The following is a 19,382-nucleotide window of genomic DNA, read 5'->3' as shown; positions in this document are numbered from 1 at the left end:
CTTTATATCCCTAAGCTCAGAGCAGGTATTAATGAGAGGAGGGCTAGTTGGAGAAATTTTTCTAATCCTTTTCAACATGTTTTAAAAATATGGCTTACTTTAGTAAACAAGATAAGGGGCTGAAATTTAGGCGGCATGTGGCAAATGGCCATAGTTGTTTCAAGTTGTCTCCTGTGCTCAGGTTCTTGACATAAGCAGTCTTTCCCAAAGATCAGTCCTGCTGCCTGGAAAAAAAAGGAGGGAAGGGTGGATCTTATTTATTACTTGTTTGACTTTTGTGACTATAAATTCTGTATCACATATCAATGTGCAAATGATAAAAAAAATTGAGTTTTCAGTTGTAAACAGGTTTAAGGTCCCTCTTTGCCTGGTCATTAGGGCCATTCTTTAGATAGGCCCTAGTTCAATAAGCTTCTTGAACTCATGCCTAACTTCAAGCATGAGTAGTTCCAGTGAAATTAATGGGGTTACTGATAGATGTGTTTAACTGTTTCCCTAAATTTGGACCATGTTAGTGATGCAGTTTTGCAATTCAGTTTAGTTTTAAAATGTATAATGCTCTTTTCTATGTTTTTGTCTCTCTGCCAATGTTTAAACGAGTTCAAGTGCATTCTTAAACGATGTTTTTGTTTCAGGGATTTATCAAAGATGTTCATGAGGATTCCCTCACAGTTGCATTTGAAAACAAGTAAGTATTCTGTAGATAAACTCTGTAGTTAGTACAAGGCTAAATTTCTTCCCCATTGAAACCATGACTACTTTACAGATAGTGAAAGGACACCTAATATTTAAGAATCCTTTCACAATTTCCAGTCTGGTGCTGGAGCTCCCTTTGGTTAGGGAGGTGGTAGTTTGAAGCCAGGTAGAAGATAGGGCAGGGTGGCACTGTAGGGACACTAGCTGGTTCAGAGAGATGAGCTTTCAAAAGCAACAACCTGCAATGTTAAATGCATTGATGAAGTAGTTTGTTGCCTGTGAACACTCATGCCTCTGAACCAGTTAGTCTCGAGACTGCCACCCTACCCTACCCTCTGCTCTTTCTTTAGTTAGTTAGTTTAGACTTCTGATAGTAAAAGATCTTGTTTACCAGGTTCATGGGCTTTACTCTCCCTAAAAGATTTTATTAGTCTGTCACACTTTAGCCCGGGGGTGGGCAATTATTTTGGGTGGAGGGCCGCTTATTGAGTTTTGGCAAGCCATCGAGGGCTGCATGACAGGCAGCCAGGGGCAGATCAGTACAGGTCAGTCGCATCATACGTGCATTTAACTTGCGCGAATTCAACTGTACGTGGGGTGGGAGGGGGGCGGGGCTTGAGTTTGCACGTGTGCCCGGAGCAGTGTGGCCAGCCACCGGGCGGCAGCAACAGCATGGTGGTGGCCGGGCGACACGCAGCCCATCCCCACTACCGCCCTGCACTGTGCTGCTGCTGCTGGCCACATAGCTCTAAACACGGCTCTGCGGTCGCGGTTTTGGAGGCAGGGACAGTCACCGCTGGCACGGTAATACGCAATTTCACTATATGTGATTTTTGCCTTACCCGCTGACTTTGGAACATAACCCCCGCTTAAGATGCGACTGACCTGTATTAATTTAAAACATTTTTTAGGAGCCTGCGGGCCTCGTGGAATGGCCTGGCAGGCCGCATGTGGCCCATGGGTCGCATTTTGCCCACCCCTGCTTTAGCTATTCTCACTGTCACCTAGGAGCCTGTGTACTTATTTTTAATGGGGGAATACACAGTTCCCTTGAATAGTGAAAATAGGGATATTTTGTCTAGAAAAAGGAATTAAATCTATATTGTGCATTCATCTTGTGAATTATGTATGTTTTATGTGGCACTGTGTTTCTTAATTATTTTTTCCATGCGGATACCCATTTCAGGTGTGCATTAGCACTATATACACCACATTGAAATCTTTGAGTGGTTGGGTCTGTATCTGCATCCTGCATATCCTTTTGCCCCATACCTGAGTGTACAGAGGAGAGTGACTGCAGTTGGCCCTCAGTTGCCACTGATTTAGATAGAGGGATTTGCCACTTTCGTATGGCATTTGTTTATATGAGCTTATCTCAGTTATGGTTTGAGTCCTTACTGAACTTTCTCCTTCCCTTTTTTTTAACCACACCCCTGCAACCATCGAATAAGAAAAACAAATCACTGTGTATAGTGGCAAATTCAGAGCAATTGGACTTTAACTTCTTCATATTTGCAGTAGTCTAGTTCCCTTAGAGACTTTTTTAAAAGACTTCAGAGCTGTAAGTCATGATGTAGAGCAAGGGTCAGCAATCTTTTGCCCTTTGTTACCCACTTCTTCCATTCCCTCACACTCCCTACCATTGTGCGCTGCTACCAGGAGGAAAGATGAGACAAATGGCTTTCTTTTTTACTCTTTGTGTCTTGTCTTTGGTAAAAGAGACCAGTGTTGGATCACCCATGCCTCTGAGTTACTATATGCCAATCTCTTCATTTTGGGTTGGAAACCAATGGGCGACAGAGTGGATCTAACCTATGAAGAGGTCTGTTCTGGCATAAGGAATCAGTGGCAGAGCTGTGTCATGCTACCTATCCTTGCCACAGGACTCCCCTCTGCTGTGGACCCTGCTGCTCCACTGTTTGTGTTTACCCTTGCCACTGATCCCCATTTGCTCTGGAGTAAGGGTAAGCACAGACGGGTCATTCTGGTTACTAACCCTGTCCTCCAGAGTGTTTGCAGTTCCACACGGCTTGGTGTCATATGTTGATTTTCTAATTGTGCATTCAATCCTGTTGTCCAAATCATTAATGAAGATGTTGAACATTATGGACCTAGAAGAGAACTTTGGGGAATCCTACTTTACAACTCTTCCCAACTAGACATTGAGCCATTGAGGACTACTCATTGAGCACAATGATCCAGCCCAGGCAACCCCCCTCACATGTGCCAGAGTGTGACACGTAAGGGCATTTCACTTGGTATGTGAGCCTCGGGGTGGATGGCAGGGAAGCTGCAAGGGGTCCAATCCTTTCCCCACTGTCCATTTCAAGGTGCACATGTGCCTGCTGCCAGCAGTGAGCTGGGCCAGGGCCCCGCAGACCCCAGTGCAGCTGCTTGCAGCCTCCTTGCCATCTGCTGTGAGCAACCTGTGCTCCATGGTGGGCAGCAGCGGCTCGTAGCTGGCAGCAAATGCATGGGCACCTCAGGGTAGTGGCAAAGGGGCCAAAGCTGCACTGCCACAACAAGGATTGGGCCCCTCACAGCTCCCCTTCCTTCCATTCCTGGCATGCCAACATCTTACAAGTTGAGGTTGTAGCTATTTTTGACACTCGACCCAAAAACGTTACCAACCCATGATCCAGACGTTTATGTATCCACCTTGTAATATTTTCATCTAATTTGTATTCCCTTAGCTTATTAATAAGAATGTTGCAGGAGACAGTGTCAAAACCCTTGTTGAAGTCGAGGTATATCACATCCGCTGCTCTCCCCCCTCCATTGAGCCTGTCACCTTATCTGAGAAGGATATCAGGTTGCTCGTATGTGACTTACTCTTGGTGATTTCATGCTGGCTGTTCTGATCACCTTGTTCTCTTCTAGGTGCTTCACAATAGATTCCTTGAGGTCCTGCTACATGATCTTTCCAGGTATAGCGGGCAGGCTGACTGGTCTGTAATTCCCTGGATCTTCCTTCTTCCCTTTCTTAAAGGGTACTATATTTGCCTTTTTCCAGTCATCCAGGACCCAATCTGGTTTCCCTGATCCTCAAAGAGGATGGCTAACGGCTCTGAAATTACCTCAAACAATTCCTTCAATACCCTTTGGTGCGTCCCATCCAGCCCTGCCAACTTGAAAGCATTTAGCTTCTCTAAGTAATCCCTAACGTGTTCTGCTACTCTAGGCTGCTTGTCTCCTTCCTGCATCTGCATCATCTGTAACTACATTGCCTTCTGCATTCCTTAAAGGACCTATGGTTTCTTTGGTCTTCCTCATACTTTTGACACATTTGTGGAATTCCTTTTTCTTGCCTTTTTATGTTTCCTTACTAGGATGTCACCCTTCAGTTTTCTACAGTATCTACTTATCTGTATTGTTTCCAAGTTCTTAAAAGGTTTGATTATTAGAGGTGTACCAATAAAGATATTTTTGGCTGGTACCAATGGCCGATACCGATCTGATTGCCGATATGCAGCCCGGGAACTTAGAGAGCAGTGTCCAGCTGGTAAGTCTGTTGGAAGGGAAGGAGTGTGTGTGGGAGGGCAGGGGGGGCAGATTGAGGTGCCCATAGTGAGGGAGGGAGTGGGGCTGGGACAGAGGCAGGGGGGGTGCCCCCGGGGGGGGGGGGGGGCATGTGTCTTCCGGATTTGTGTGTGGGTTGAGGGCAGGCTGCTTGTTGTGGGGCCGGGAGCTGAGCCAGCCTCTTCTCGGTGGGGGGGCTGGGTTAGGGCTGTGTTCGGGGTGGGCAGGTAGGGCAGGGCAGTGGTGTGGACAGGTGGGGCTATGGGGTAAGCTACAGTCACCCCAAAATTTGCCATAGCCCCCTCAGCCCCCCAGTGCTACTGCCTGCCCTGAGCACAGCCCTGGCCCAGCCCCACCCTGCTGAGAAGAGGCAGGCACAGCCCCTGGCCCCGAGCTTGCAGCAGGAAGCCCACGCTCGCCCCATACACAAATGTGTAGGGCACACATGCCCCATGCCTCCCTGGGGGTGCATGCAGCTGCCAGGAGCTTCCCCTACCCTGTGCCCCCTGGATAAGCCACCCGTGGCTCTGCCCTGCCCCAGCTGGGCAGTGCTTGCCGCTGCCCCACTCCCTCCCTCACCATGAGGGTGGCCTCGATCTGCCCCACCCCCCCATGCCCCTTCCCTCCATGGACTTACTGGCAGCAGGTTGCTCTCCAAGCTGCTGGGGTGCATTCCTGGCTGTGTGCATGCACGCGGCATTTATTGATGACATTATTGGCTACACGGGTCAAAAAAACTGATTGCCGATCAGTAATGTCAATTTTCCTTTTATCGGTGCCAGCGTGATATGGATCAATATATTGGCGCACCTCTGATTATGTATATATCTGCCATTTAGAGAGCTCACACCTTGTTGTGGTTTCAGTATTGTCCTGCAAGAGGAGTTTTCTGCTTTGGGTCTGACTGCCTTTTTCAGTTACTCGGTCTTTTGACAGTTTTCTCATACTCATTGTTACAAGTTTGCGACTGACCCTCCGTACAGCATATTGTCTGGAGGTAGAATGAGATCTAAACACCACTTTAAGTTTATACCCAAAGTTGGTTTAGAAGAAATTGAGAAAAAAACAGGGATACTGATAGATTCTCTTTTCCAAAACTGTCCTGCCGCTTGGGGATAAGAAATTGAATGTTATGTGTATTGTTAAGGTCCTCATATTATTTGATTCAGATAGGGCGAGATGTTTTTATTGACTGTGTTACTTTATTGCATTTAAAATAGGGACAAGTTCTCTTAATACACAGGATATCTGTCAGTACATGTACCTCCTTTCTCAAATGACAGGTGTACTCCTTTTACTTAACATCGAGGTCCACTTCTCTAGAGCTTAGGGTGCTATTGCAAAATAGCCACCTAAAACAATAATAAAATGAGTTATTAGTAATAAAATTGTATATTTTGGACCAGACCTTCAGATCACAGGCAAAATTCAGACAGGTACTTTTTACATTGACTCTTCAGCAGCTTTAGAAACCTTCTTCCAACCATTCTGATGAGGATCCAGAAAAACACTGTATATGGTTACTTAGAGTTAAGTAATCCTTGGATCAGATTCAACCTCACAGCCCTTCCTTTTATCTCTTTCTTTGGAGTCTTTACTAGCTTAGAGTCCCAGTGAACAAAGAACTGGGGGACAGTTGTGGTCACTCCTTTTCGGCCTCAGGTTATGGAGACTGATTCTTGGCATAAATTATTCTGATCCTGTATGCAGGAGGTGTGTGCGCACTGAAATGGGAATCTCCTTGGACAAAATACCTTGATGGACCAGTTACATTAAAAAAAAAAAAAAAAAAAAAGCAACAATGTATAGAAGAAAATCATAAACTAGACTGTTTTGGGGTACCATTCTGGAAACTTTTTAGCAACAGTTGTTACCAAAACCACAGATATAACAAACATAATTGTCATAATATCGACTTGTCCTAAAACGAATCTGTTTGCCAGACAACTTTTAAACAAAGATTGATAGATAGGATCTAAAAATATACGTTAAGGGTTAGACTCAGATTTCCTTTGCACACACACTACCCACAGAAACGTTTTTAGCATGCAAAGTGTACAGGATTGGACTCCAGGCCCAGCTATGTATCTATAGTGCTTTCGAATGCTTGTATAGCATGAGTAATGAAAAGCCTGCTTAGGGAAAGCACCTCATAAAATAATAAGTTTTCTCACTGAGTATTTAAGAAGGAAGCTTAGAGAAACAGAATAAACCTTATATTTTCAAAATAACTAATGTATAACTAACTAATAACAGTCTTTGATCGAGTGCCTCTTTAAATGTTATATCCTGATCTTTAAAAAAAAATGTATTATTTTTTTGGCTCCTATTAATACAAAGAAGAAACTTCTTTGGCTATACAAGAAAACACTTGGACTGAGTATATGCAAGAGGTGTGAAATACATGAAGAAAGGAACACAGTGGGGAAAAAATCTGATCACCTCTCAGTTATATTAGTTGTTGTATGTAACTGCACAATACGATTTTCAGCCATAACTTTTCTTTTCAGGTTGAGTTTCCTCAGTTTAAACAGTAGTTTATTTCTAATGTTTTTAGAAATTTAAGTTCTTAGTCTGCAAGTTTGCTGGATCAGGAACCATCTTTTTGTTCTGTGCTGGTACAGTGCTTGGCACAGTGGGGTTCTGGCCCATGGCTGGGGTGTCTAGGTACAACTGCGATGCAAGGAGTACCATGAGAGAGGGAACAGTGTCTGCTTAACATTTCTTAAGAATGAACTGTCACTTCATACTTTCAGTGTTTGCCAGACCCAGATTAATTCTTGAAATGATCATTGCAAATATCTGTTCCATTTTTAGTTGGCAACCAGAGCGCCAGGTTCCTTTTAATGAAGTCAGATTACCACCTCCCCCTGATATCAAGAAAGAAATAGGTGAAGGAGATGAAGTGGAGGTGAGTTTATCCTGATATTTCCTACCTTGCTTGTACACTCTCTTTGTGGGTGTGACTGTTCAGACAAGATACTGTCAATAGTAATCTGAAGATCTGTTAACAGTAATTATAAGATCTGAAGTCTTAAAACAGTGTACATCTAATATATGTAAGTAATCTGCGTTTTTGAAAAGCAGAATGATCCAGAATATTGAAAATTGACATTGGAAAATAGGGGTTATGAATTTAATGAAAATATATTTCATTTTCTCTAAATATTTTGAAAAATACCCCCAATTTTTCACTTTCATGCAAATTTTTGTCAAGTGTTTCTATAAAAAAAAAAAAAAAGGTGGGGGGGGAACTGAATGTATTGTCAGTCAAAAATACCATATTTTCTCACACATGTATACCTTTCCCACAAAAATCCCTCCCTCAAAATTGGGGTGTTTTTTAAGCAGGAAAGCTTTTCTTTGCTTGAAAATGAGCTCTCCTGGAGACGGTGCATGCCAGGCAGCTGCCAAGTGGCAGCTGTTTTTCTCTGCTCTGCAAACTGAAGGGGCCAGAGTGTTGTGTTAACCCTGAGCTGCTGGTAGTATCTTGATAGGGCTGGGATGTGGAAACAGCACTTTGTTTAAAGGGGCTTATATAAAGAACTGTTCACTGTAAAGAATTAACAGTCTTGCTTGCTGCCCCCTTTGCAAAGATCTGGAGCCTAACCTTGTGTGACACGGAGAAGTCCTTCTAGAAACAGGGTATCCAAGAAGTGTGGCATTGCAAGAGTGGTCTGCCACGCTGGGAAGTTCCTCCTGATGCCACATTTTCTAGGCATGCCGTGCTGCCAGGAGGACTTGCTTTGTCACAGTCGGTCACGACCCTGGGGAAAAAAAAAATTCTCCTACGTTCTGTCTTCCGAAAAGAATACGGTCATCAAAACCATCGACATTTTATCATAACCATTTTAGTGAAATGTTTTATTTAACCTGAAACTTAAACTTTGTCAATTCTATTTTGGTGGGGGAAAAATTAAAAATCTGTACTGAGCGGGTGATTTCTGATCTTGGCTACTACACATCTCTTTTTTTTTTTTCTCGTAACTCCTGTTTCCTCAGCTGTAAAGTGGGGTTAATACTTTTTAGTTGGTATGCGAGTCAAAGTGTATAGAAGTTTTTAAAGCTTTAAATCATTACTTCAGTGCTTAATATGATTGTAGCCTTTAATATGTAGTGAAATTCCAGCTTTCATTTTAACACTGCATTTTTATTGTAATCTTGCAGAAATTATTTTGGAGATAACATTTTCCAGATTTCATATAATCCAGGATGTGATTTTTTGCTTTTTGGAATTTGGAACAAAGGCACCTGAGCTATGCTTTGAATTACAAGGCTGAAGTAAACTTTTTCTTTAAGTTTGAATTAGAAATATTGCATTTGGCTAATAGAAAATTTGCAAGAATAAAGCCAAATTTAAAGAAATTTGTTTCAGTAATTTTGAAGTTAAACCTTTAAAAGTAGTCAAACACGCATAAAACTTGTTTACTGAATTAGCTGATGGTAGTACCTTTTGGGAGTTCAAAGTGGTTTGTTAATTGTTGTCTTAAAAGAACATCCAGAAATATACTGAAATGCTGTACTTAATGTATTCTGAATGGTATTGTGTTCACACTTGTGAAATTTGGAAGACAGAGTAATTTCTAGCTGTTTTTAATACAGAAGGAAATATTTATATTTATGTATGTCATTTCCCAGGCTTTTCCCTTCAGGATTCCTGGCCTGTTTGTAGAGAGATTTTGTTTCTGTAATACAAGAATGAGGTTAATACTTGTTTTAATGCAGGTCTTACCATTCTTAAAAAACTTCTGTTCATATTCTGTCCCTTTACATTTGACACGTTTGTTTTTGTGAAGGTATTTTTGTAAATATTTTTACGTATAAGTAGGCTCTCGGGTATCCTGCTTTGAAAGCTTCTGGATTAAAGAACTTGTATATTTCTTTGGCTTCGCAAAATCATGGTGTTGAAGCAAGATGTCCTAGAAGAGTATAAAACTATTGCAAATTCAAGTTATCTTTTATCATATTATTTTTCAAGTCATAAACTTATAGTAATTTTTGCTTTGTTCTCTGATTTTTATAAATATATAAACATTTATTAGAGAAAAGTGATTTTGTTTGACCAAACCAGGTTCCATTTTTTTTTTTAGTTATCTTTGTATTAAACTTGTATAACTGGTACTCTGATGTAATGAGATGTACATATTTGGATATATCTGCATAAGCTTTGGGACTCCATATGCAGAATTACAGCTCATATTAACAAAAAAGCATTATTGCTAGATAAATACCATATTTACCAGAATTCAAGGTGCCTTGGAATTAAAGACTACCCCCCCTCCAAATAATTAGATGTGGAAAATTATACATTCGTTATAATATTCTATAATTATTGGGGGGTTGTCTTATATTTTTCCTACCCACTGCTGCAACAGGAAAGCAGCATTGGGGGCCAAAAGCTGGGGGCCGGGGGTGGCGCAGGGAGGCAGGCAGCCTAACCCCTGGCCTATTCCCCCTTTCCACTCCTTTCCTCGGGTGATCTGCGCACAGGCAAAGCCCCAGAGCTGCGCCTGACTTGCTTCTACCCCGTGCAGGGACCCTGGCTAGGCTGGGGACAGTGGGGATGATGCACAGGTTTCTCCTTCCCTGCCCAGCTACCCTCTTCCCTCCCAGGTTTCCCCTGCTGGCTGGCAGCAAGCTGGAAGGTGGAGCCTGTGTGCTGCAGGGTGGTTAAAAATCAATGATTTAAAAAAAATCAAAACACCAGATTTTTAAATTTTAAATGAGAGTTTAAAGTGGGAAGCAATTGTAATTTAAATCAAAGAATAAAAAAACTATCTTAAAACGAAATTTGGATTTAGTCTATTCTATATTAAGATACAAATTTTAGTACAGCCTATTAAAATAATGTAAATAAAATAATATGTTGAGTAAATGAATCTGTACTAATATCTCTGGAGTTAAATGCTGATCTTTCTTCTATATAAGAATGAGGAGTGAAAACATCTAACTTTTGCTGTCAAGCTTTAGAAATATGGCACAATATTTAAAATGCAGATGGGGGCTTGACCCTGCAAGGGATTCTGGATCTATATTACTTGATGCAAAGGATCAGCTAAGTCATCGCAGGTGTTGGAACGGATTGTTTATCTCACAGAAACAATTGCTTCCTCAAGAAATACACACACTACAGAATATTTAAAAGTAGCAGCAGGAAAAGCTATAACAAACTAAGCAAAAATCCAAGTGACACATGCATAGCCTTGTCGCAGACAATACTGCAAATGTAACGGATGAGAGAGAATTTAGAAGATAATGAAGCACGCCTGAAACTTAGAACATATGGGTGCAGTGCTCATTTCATTAATTTTTTAGCCGAAGGTTTAAGTACCTCCGGAGTTATGGAAAATGTTGCAATTACAAAATACTTCTGTAACAACCCGTTTGCTTCAGCTTCACTGAAGAGCGCTGGGAATCCAAGCTAATTCTCCCCCCCAAGTGTGCACTGGAATTCAGTGGTTGACTGCTCTGAGCTATTGATTAAGAACTTGCCTAATCCAACGACCATCTGTGAAGAAAATTGTGACAAACTTGATTGTAATATCACAGATAAAGTAGTCAACATGGGACTAAAGAAAAACGTAAAAGATAAACCGAATACACTAAAACGTATTTCCATAGCCTTGGACAAACTACAGAAAGATGGTTGCTCTGTTGTGGATGCTGTTGGGATGTGGAAAGAACTTCAAGAAACATGAAAGCAAGAAATACCCAACAGCAAAGTTAAATGTCAGGCAGTAAAGAAGCAGATGGATCAAGTTCCTAGTCCACCTCATTTTCTTGCTTTATACTTTTAATACAAAGTACCAGATGCTTAACTGTCAAAGAGGAAAGTGCTGCTATATGGGCATCTACTAATGACCTATCAGTCATGCCAACCATAATACATTTTCAGGGCTAGAGGTGAATCATTCAAGCACTACATATTTGCTGAGGATGTTTTAAAGAAAGTGACGCCATTGAGCTGGTGGAAGTTGATAGCAAAGCACCTGGAACCAGAATTTGTTGGAGTAAACCAGCACTTACCAGCAGTAGCCTCTTTTGCAGGTGCAGAAAGAAAATTTTCTTCATTTGGACCAGTTCATTTGAAGCCGAGATCAATTGGGTGGCAAAAAAGCGGGAAAGCTTGTTTTTCTTTTCCTGTCTGAATAAAAAAATGAGGGCAGAGGATGAAATGTGAGTTCTGAAACCTAGAAAGAAAGGAATTAAAACTTTTTTTCAAACCAGCCTAGATTAAAAAAAAAAAAAAAAGTCTGTCTCACTTTACAGAGAAGTAGGCAAGTAAGAACTTGAGCACAAATGACTTACATCTAGGTATTTTAGAATAATTTTCCCAGCGTGGCCTGAAATAATGAGTTTAATTCACTATTATTATTCATATGACTAATAACATTTAATGCTAACATTTAATAAATTAGTTGTGAATGTGCATCATTTTAGTTTACAAAAAGTTTCTGTATCCAAAACATCAAAGTGTTATAAAGTTGAAGTCTAGGTTTTGTGTGTGTAATTAAATTCAAGTTGCCATCTTAATGCAGCTTGATACAAACCTGAGCAAAAAGTTAATCATTTAGTGAAATAGCGAATAAAAAAATATATATTTCACCATTTTATAATGTACTCTAAATGTAGGATTTCTAACCATCCAAATATGTTAAGCTATATATAAACTAGTTTGCGTAGGTATCAAATATACTGTAAAAGCTGTGCTTAGTTTCTTTAATTGTTATATCAACCAATGAAAATATAACTTTAGAGAACAAAAAAAATCTATGGAATGATTTAAGTCAGGCCTTCAGTGTGCTAGTTTTAAATCAGCTATTTAAATCAACTTGATTTAAATCAGTCCGCCCTAGTGTGCTGCCACAGTTGCACCCTGGAGGGTGGGTAGGAGTGGCTGCGAGGCTCTACCCACCCCTGTGTCAGCTGGGACTAGGACTGCTCCATCTGGGAGCTGTGGGAAGCAGCTGTGCAGGAGTCTGGCTCAGCTGGAGACTGCAGCAGTAGCACACAGATTCTTCCTTCCAGTGTCTGTTTTCTGCCAGTGCGGGAGAGGAGCTGTGCAGGGAGAAGACCCTGAAAGGAGGAACTTGTGCACTTTTCCTGCTGTCTGGTTCAGCCGGACTTTGTGCACAGCTGTTTCTCACTGCTCCCAGCTGGAGTATTTCTGATACTTGTTTCTAAAATGCAGCTTTGTTTTCCCCATGATGAAAGGAGAAAAAACCCTGTCTTGGAATTGAGTAAATAAGATACTGACTTTGTAATATAACATGACACAAACCACATGTTGTGTGTAAAAATATATCTGTAGAAAAATAAAAATAAGACCCTTATGTTTGTGGTTTTTTTTAAAATGTGGTAGCAATAGAAATTATACTTGGGATGTAATGTGCTGTTACAGCAGAGTTGAAGCAGAGCACTGAAAATTTAAATTTTGAAGTTTTGTACATTTGATTTCTTACCTTACCTTTTCCCAACAGAAAGGCAAACAATTTTCTTGTGCACGTGATTTGTATGATTCGTATGATTCATAGACTTTGCATTACAGCATATCGTTTATATAGGGTGACCATCTGTCCCGGTTGGAAATACGAGACATCCAGGACATTGCCTCCTTCCTACCTCCCTCCCAATTCAGCGGTGTGCTACAGGGAGAGGTGGAGGCAGAGCAGCGTGATGCAACAGGCAGGCAGGGCAGCCACAGTATCTGCCAGGCCACCTTCCTGGGACACCATGCCAGTTCCCTTCCCTGCTGGACTGTGTCCCATGCCCAGGATGCTGAATTTAATGTGTGCCCATGCCTGGTATCAGCCTCCAAAATCTAGGACTGTCCTGGGAAAAGTGGGACAGATGATCACCCTACTTCTGTGTGGCTATAAAACATTGGAATATTAGACTGATTACCTTTACTTATTAAAGCAAGTGATGATAGCATAAAAACATTCTATGGTGGATTAATATTTACCGTTTAAATCTTATTTTATTATCTGCAAATGTTTTGAAGAGATTCAATATTTCCACGAGAGGACTTAGACTTAAGTTAGAATTCCCCATGGAGCCAGAATTATGTATTTGCTTAAAATGCAAATAGAAAGGTGGTTAGCCATATTTACCAGAGGTCTGGCAGAAGGTAGGGCAGGGTGGCACTTACTCTACAAAAAGATCAGGCTATTTGCACTTTAATTTTCAGGGGGCAAAACGTTGACAAACCCCAATGATATGACTGCCCTACTGACTTTCATTGCAGTAAATACAGCTACGCTTTTTTCAGGAAGTAGGTAGGAAACCGAAGGGATAAAACGAAGCAATATGGCATTCTATTTTGAATCATGATACATCTTAGACACCTTATACCAGTTACGACGTTTTGATTCTCTTTAATTTAGAAAGGAGGAGGTAACAGTGTTAGTTTAGTCAGGCAGAAGATAAGGCAGACTCTGGATTGTTTAGTTTAAATTAGTAAGGTTTGGGATATTTTTGCATCTTGGAAACAAACCCTAGGACAGTTGATGGTGGGATAAAGAATCTTTCATTTGGTCAAGCCCAGCAGAAACAGGAATGATTTGAAAGGTGCAGGGGCCTGTGGGAAATGAGCGTAGTGTGTCAAGCTAGCGTAATGTGAGGGTAAGAGGTAATCATCAATAAGAATACTTCAGTTGGTACGGTGTGGCACCTTCAGTGGCACCATAGATATTTATACCCAATCTGCATTACAGTTTTTAGTTGGCAAAGCTCGAGTTCTGCCAGCAAAACTTTGAGTGCATCCTGAATTAACACAATGGGAACTTTTTTTTCTGACAGCACTTACACTGCATTTGTTAACTGGAGGAAGGCTTCTGTCACTGGTGGCTGGCAAAAGGTGTCTCTAGGCAGTCTTGTGTTTTTACTGGCTGTAGCAGTCCCTCAGTGGCTTATGCCTTCGCAGGGTGCACTGGGTCTTCTGGCAGCACAGCTGCTGCAGTGTAGCTATGGCGTTGCTGTGTGAAAATGGGTATGTGCTCTAAAGGCTGGCTGCTGCCAGAACTTCTGCTGGCAGGAGCAATCGGGTATAGACAGGCAGCGGTATTAACTTCATGTCATGGAGAAAGCTTATTGCTAGAGTAGTGTAACTGATACTGCTGCTGCCCTGGCATTTATGTTCCTTAGTTCCAGGAAGTGCCATCTGACATCTCTGACACACTAAAACATGTAAGCTTCATCTTCTGCACAGTTAGTAAAATAGATTTTGCTGGTTTATAAATGGAACTAAGTATTTATATGGCTTCTTGGCTCTAGTGACATTAAAACTGAAGCAAAACCAAAAAACTTGCTAAACAGAGATTAGAGATATCAGGGGGGAAAGAACTATGTTCAGGGTTCTAAATAACTTCCCTTCAGTTTGCCAGTTGGATATTTGGAAGAAATATGTGAAAGATTGAATACTTCTATATCTAAAGTTGTTAATATTGTAGTGTTTGCTGATTTTCAGTTTAAGCCACTTAAAATCATTTTAATCCTCAGCTAGTGTATAATTTAATATTTATATCATACCTAGCCTACATATAGGTTTTGTTACAGTGCATATATTTTCCTAATGGACTAAAACACACCGGAATAAGTGCACTTTGTACTAGTAAGACTGCTTTCACACTAAATGTGGGGAAGAGATTGTGTCATTTTAATGATAAAGGAATAGGTAACATAGTACAACTTTAGTACCTAAAACAAAACCTCAGCTTTTATGTTAAGGCAACTGAGAGAGTTGAAACAATGGAGAACTTTTCTAAGAGCTTTTACAACATTTTTATTTCTGTGAAAAATAAAGTTTAAAAAAAATAAATGTTTGTTTTAGCCAGTGTAAATATATCTGGGGTTCCCAAGCTTAAGTCTTGCTCCTGCCCTCTTGATCTTGCCCTCGTTAAACTGTGTTTCTTTGCTGTCAATAGTTTTGAATTGTGTTCAGATTAAACCATTTCTTCATTAAGGATAGAAGGAAAATTTGAGTCTTCCTTGAAATCTAAACAATGAGGGCATAAGCAAAAAAGAAATAAAGGAAAAATTACTTAAGTGTGTAAAATGCACATTTTAGGCCACATACAGACATTCAGTTTCTCCTGGGAGAGTAGCTGTTCTCCCAGGAGACATCACAAGAGTACAGATGTTCAGGTTTTTTGTCCCAGAGCAAAATGACCACTTCAAGAGAGAGATTCTGGGAACAAACAGTTAAATCACTCCTGGGAGAGTTTTTTTCTTGGGACAAAGAATGTGGGTACACCTCTTCTGAGAAGCCAGAGCTCAATCCACCAGCATCCCAGGGTGACTTGCTCCCTGTCTCTCCCCTTAGGAGACAGTATGTCACTTGCTGGACTCTGCTGCTCCAGCCAAGCAGGGAGCAGAACGTATTCCCTTCACAATCCCATACTGTGCTTCAGGGAGACAGGCTGACTCTGGGAAATCTAGGTCAGCCAGTGAGGGCTGCCCTGTGTACTGCTGCCATTCTGTCTCCAGGCAGACTGAGGGAGCCTGTAGAGTACAGTGAGATGTATACACAGGGGCCTCCTGGCTGTGCAGCACCAACACTGAGACCAATCTGCTCTTCAAGGGCTCAGCATTTAAATGGCTGTTCAGGCATCTCTGGGTCAGTTTTTCTACCAGCTAGATGACCTTAGAGAATTCTCCTTGATCATTTGAATGTGTATATGCAACCTTAGTCTTTTCAAGGCCTTTGTGTTCTTTTAGCATACTTATGGAATAATAAATAACATACAAAATAGGCTAGGGTGTTAGATACACCTGAGTAATAATCTGTACTACAGTGTATGTACACACACAACCTTTCAGAGAAGCTGTGAAGACTATTAGTTAGCCCACTAGTCTTGGAAAAGCAAGTTGTATATACTTTTCTGTCTCCAATGTACCATATTATTTTCTGATAACTTCCTTAACTTTCTTTGCTAAAATTTACTTGTCTTTATTGCTTACTGGTAACGTTAAACAATAATTCAACAAATGTTAAAGTATACTTTAAAGTATTTTTATTTCCTTGCCCAAAAGAGGTTATAAGACTACACAGTATTAATTACAGTGGATTGCCTAAATATGGCAGTCACATATATAACTAGCCACATTCTAATATGACTGAGAGAATATAGTAAATCAAGAAAATAGGGTCCAGGACACGGCTGCCTCCTACCCCAGCAGAGATGGTGCTAAGGGTGGCCCTGGGTGCTGGTTTGGCTCTGTCTGGTTGGCATGATGCATGATTTGGGGATGGGGCATAAAATTCCTCAGATACCAGTTGCACAGTTGTTTTAACATCTGCGAAGGGCCGTAAAGAATGATGTACTGACAGCTGAAGAAGAGGCAGTTCACTATCCTATTGTGACACTTCCTGGATATTAATTGTGTTTGCCTTCTGAGTTCTTAAGAGCTCAACCTCATATTTAAAAAGACCTAGTAAGTGCTGTCTTCCACTGTTTTTCCCATAGTAGAAAACAACCGGCATCCCTTTTTTCCAGTTTTTTTTTCTTGGGGGCCCACCTTTATAGTTGGCTCACAGGAAACCTCAGCTATGTAAGGTTAGACCCTGTTCCTTCCAGCTGTGAACAGATGAGTTAAGGTCATTTTAAAAAGAATGTTTGCAAAGCGTTTAACTTAGAGGAAGGGAATGTGTGCTAAAATTCAGCATACTTGGTCAACTTTCTCTGGACACTTTGCAGTTATTTCTCGTTATCCTGACTTGAATTCTCTATTGCCACCCTCCTTTTCCATCTATTTTACTTGAAGTAAAATAATTCTGTGTTTATAATTTGGTTGTCATGGGAATTAATATTATGTCACAAGTCAGCCTTCTGACATCATTGCAGGATCAGGGAGAAAGAGATGGGTCAGGAATATGCAGGTCTTTTAATTCTGGAAAAGCACTTGATGATTAGAAAAGGTAGTAAATGAACTGGGTTTTTTTGTTTTTTTTTTAAATAACTACATTTGACTTCGAGATGATGTGGCTACCACTACATCCACTGTGAAACTGCTTGTTTAAATACAGTTTTATTAGTGGAGTTTTGTTGTAAATAGACATAGAATTAAAAAAACACATTTCTTTAAGGCTTTTTTAATTGATAAAAATTTCTGGAGATGACTAATGAACTGGTTTTTGACACTTGACAGAAAGGCAGTGTTTGTCTTTTCAGCCTTGGAAAATTCTTACTGTTAATGAATGCTTTATGTTTTACAGGGTCGGGAGCATGTTTCATTTAATTTAATTTCTTCTTTCTTTTTAGTTAAGTGCCTCCTAGGAATAAAGATTTGATATTAGATTTGTTAGATATGTAATCCAAGAAATGCCATAACCTAGGCATATAAAGTTACAAGTAGAAAGGACTCTCTTGGTCTAGTCCAGGATTGCTTAATCTCTAGCCAGATCCAGCCTGCAGGTCTCCCTATAGGTCTGGAAATTTGGCAGCAGGAGAGAGGTGTCAGTGCCAGGTGGCAAGCGGCAGCGGGGAGGGGGGCGGCAAGCGGCCGGAGCACAGAGCCGGTGTCTGTGGTGGGGCCTATATAGCGCTGTCCATGGGGCCCAGGGAGGTCTCCCCAATTTGCTGCTCACCCCCCCCCCCCCGATGACCCTTGGTGGTACCACTCCCACCTTTCCAGACCTGTGGGGAGCCCCAGGCCCTGCACCCTGGATTGGGACCCAGTCCCAGCATGCAGGGCCAAATGAGGGCAGTGCTAGGTCATTGGGACTCAATGTTGGCATGCTGGGGCTTGAGCAGCCAGTGCCAGGCTCCTGGGGACCAATCCTGGGGCAGGAGGGGCAGCGCCAAGCCCCTGGGGCCCAATTCCAGCATGCTGGGGTATGAGGGGGTGGTGCCAGGGCCCAGGGTCTGATTCTGGCACATGGGGTTGGTTCATTCTGGCCTGTGGACTGGACCCACCTCACTTATTTGAGCCACAGGGCCAAAAGCTTGAGCAACACTGGTCTAGTCAGTCTCCTAGCCAGTGCAAGATTTTTTTAGTGATGTATTTTGTACTCTCTTATTCGGTCTAGTTATAAATGTCTTTCTGATGGCTTTATTTTACTTAATATACCCACACAGTTTTGAACCGGGCACCTTTCACATGCTAGGCCCACAGTTAAAAAGTGTAAAAGACCTAGGTTAATTTTAGAAAAGTGAAGCAAAGATTCAAAGTTGCAAATGTTATCTAATCTGTCACCCACTTGTTAACTAAGTGTTGTAGTACCAGGGCATATGATCACTTATTGGCTTAAATTCATTGCTACCCCTTAGAATAGTTGGTAAACTGAGAACAAAGTGATAATCTCCATTGTGAATTCTTTTGTTTTTGTGAAATTTACATTCACTGCAAGTGTTTAAATTTATCATGAAATAGTAAGAATTCAATGCCATTAGGTACCTTTCAGTGAATTGTCATGCTTGTGTTTTAAACCCCTTTGGAAGCTGTATCCCATGTAGGCAAGTAACATGCGAAGGGAATTTGCTTCCTTCATCTACATAAGAGGAGAAATGTGCAACTACCAGTAATTGTCATTACACACTGGGAGGGAAAAAACTTTTAAAGTTGTAATATGCTACTGGTCACTTCTGTCTTGGTAAATGCTAATAGGTTGCTAATGAAATGTGTTTTTTGCTCTTTTTTGCTGGTTCAACTCTCTGAGTTATTGAATCATGTGCATTTGTGCTTTATATAAATTCTATCTTCATTATTTTCTTTCAGGTTTTCTCACGAGCAAACGAGCAAGAACCATGTGGCTGGTGGCTAGCAAAAGTTCGAATGATGAAAGGCGAGGTAGGACCTCTTAAGACCCCTGTGCTACTATGGGATCTGCAGTAGACGTGTAAGATCAGCAGGGATCCAGGTGTTCCATTTCTTGTGGAAAACACAGATTTTCCCCTTTAGAGGAGAAAAATGCAGGTTTCCCCTTTTGCAAACAGCTCTCCACAGGCTGGTGGAGATCCAACCTGCAATGAGCTGCTTGCAAAAACAGCACAAAACCCTAAACCCTGTCTTAGGGGGGTTTAGGGGGCTGGGCCTAAGAATTTGAGATCAGCCAGGGCTGTCTTAGACTAACTTTTCTCTTCCCACCCCACTGGCTATGCAGCACTGGACACTGTATCCCTGTGGGCCCCCCCCCCCCCCCGGCGCACCAAAAAGCCATTGGAGCG

The 19,382-nt window shown here is 41.4% G+C and overlaps 1 protein-coding gene across 4 annotated transcripts in view; it reads left to right on the top strand.

Annotated features, from left to right (window-relative positions):
* Nucleotides 1-540: 540 nt before the first annotated feature.
* Nucleotides 541-19,382, top strand: part of FXR1 (FMR1 autosomal homolog 1) — a 44,041-nt gene continuing 25,199 nt past the window's right edge. For 3 of the 4 annotated variants that reach the window (XM_014527842.2, XM_014527843.2, XM_025195980.1), the window contains exons 1-3: nt 542-688; nt 7,033-7,126; nt 18,934-19,005. In XM_014527842.2, coding sequence (XP_014383328.2) covers nt 621-688; nt 7,033-7,126; nt 18,934-19,005 — 234 coding nt within the window. In that variant the 5' untranslated portion in view covers nt 542-620. Of the gene's footprint in view, nt 689-7,032; nt 7,127-18,933; nt 19,006-19,382 lie in introns of all 4 variants that reach the window. The other variant, XM_025195981.1, reaches the window with a different exon arrangement.

Source organism: Alligator sinensis, unplaced genomic scaffold (assembly GCF_000455745.1).
Source record: "Alligator sinensis unplaced genomic scaffold, ASM45574v1 scaffold301_2, whole genome shotgun sequence".
NCBI lineage: Eukaryota > Metazoa > Chordata > Crocodylia > Alligatoridae > Alligator > Alligator sinensis.
Note: the sequence above shows the minus strand (reverse complement) of the source record. Positions and strands in the feature narration are given on the sequence as shown.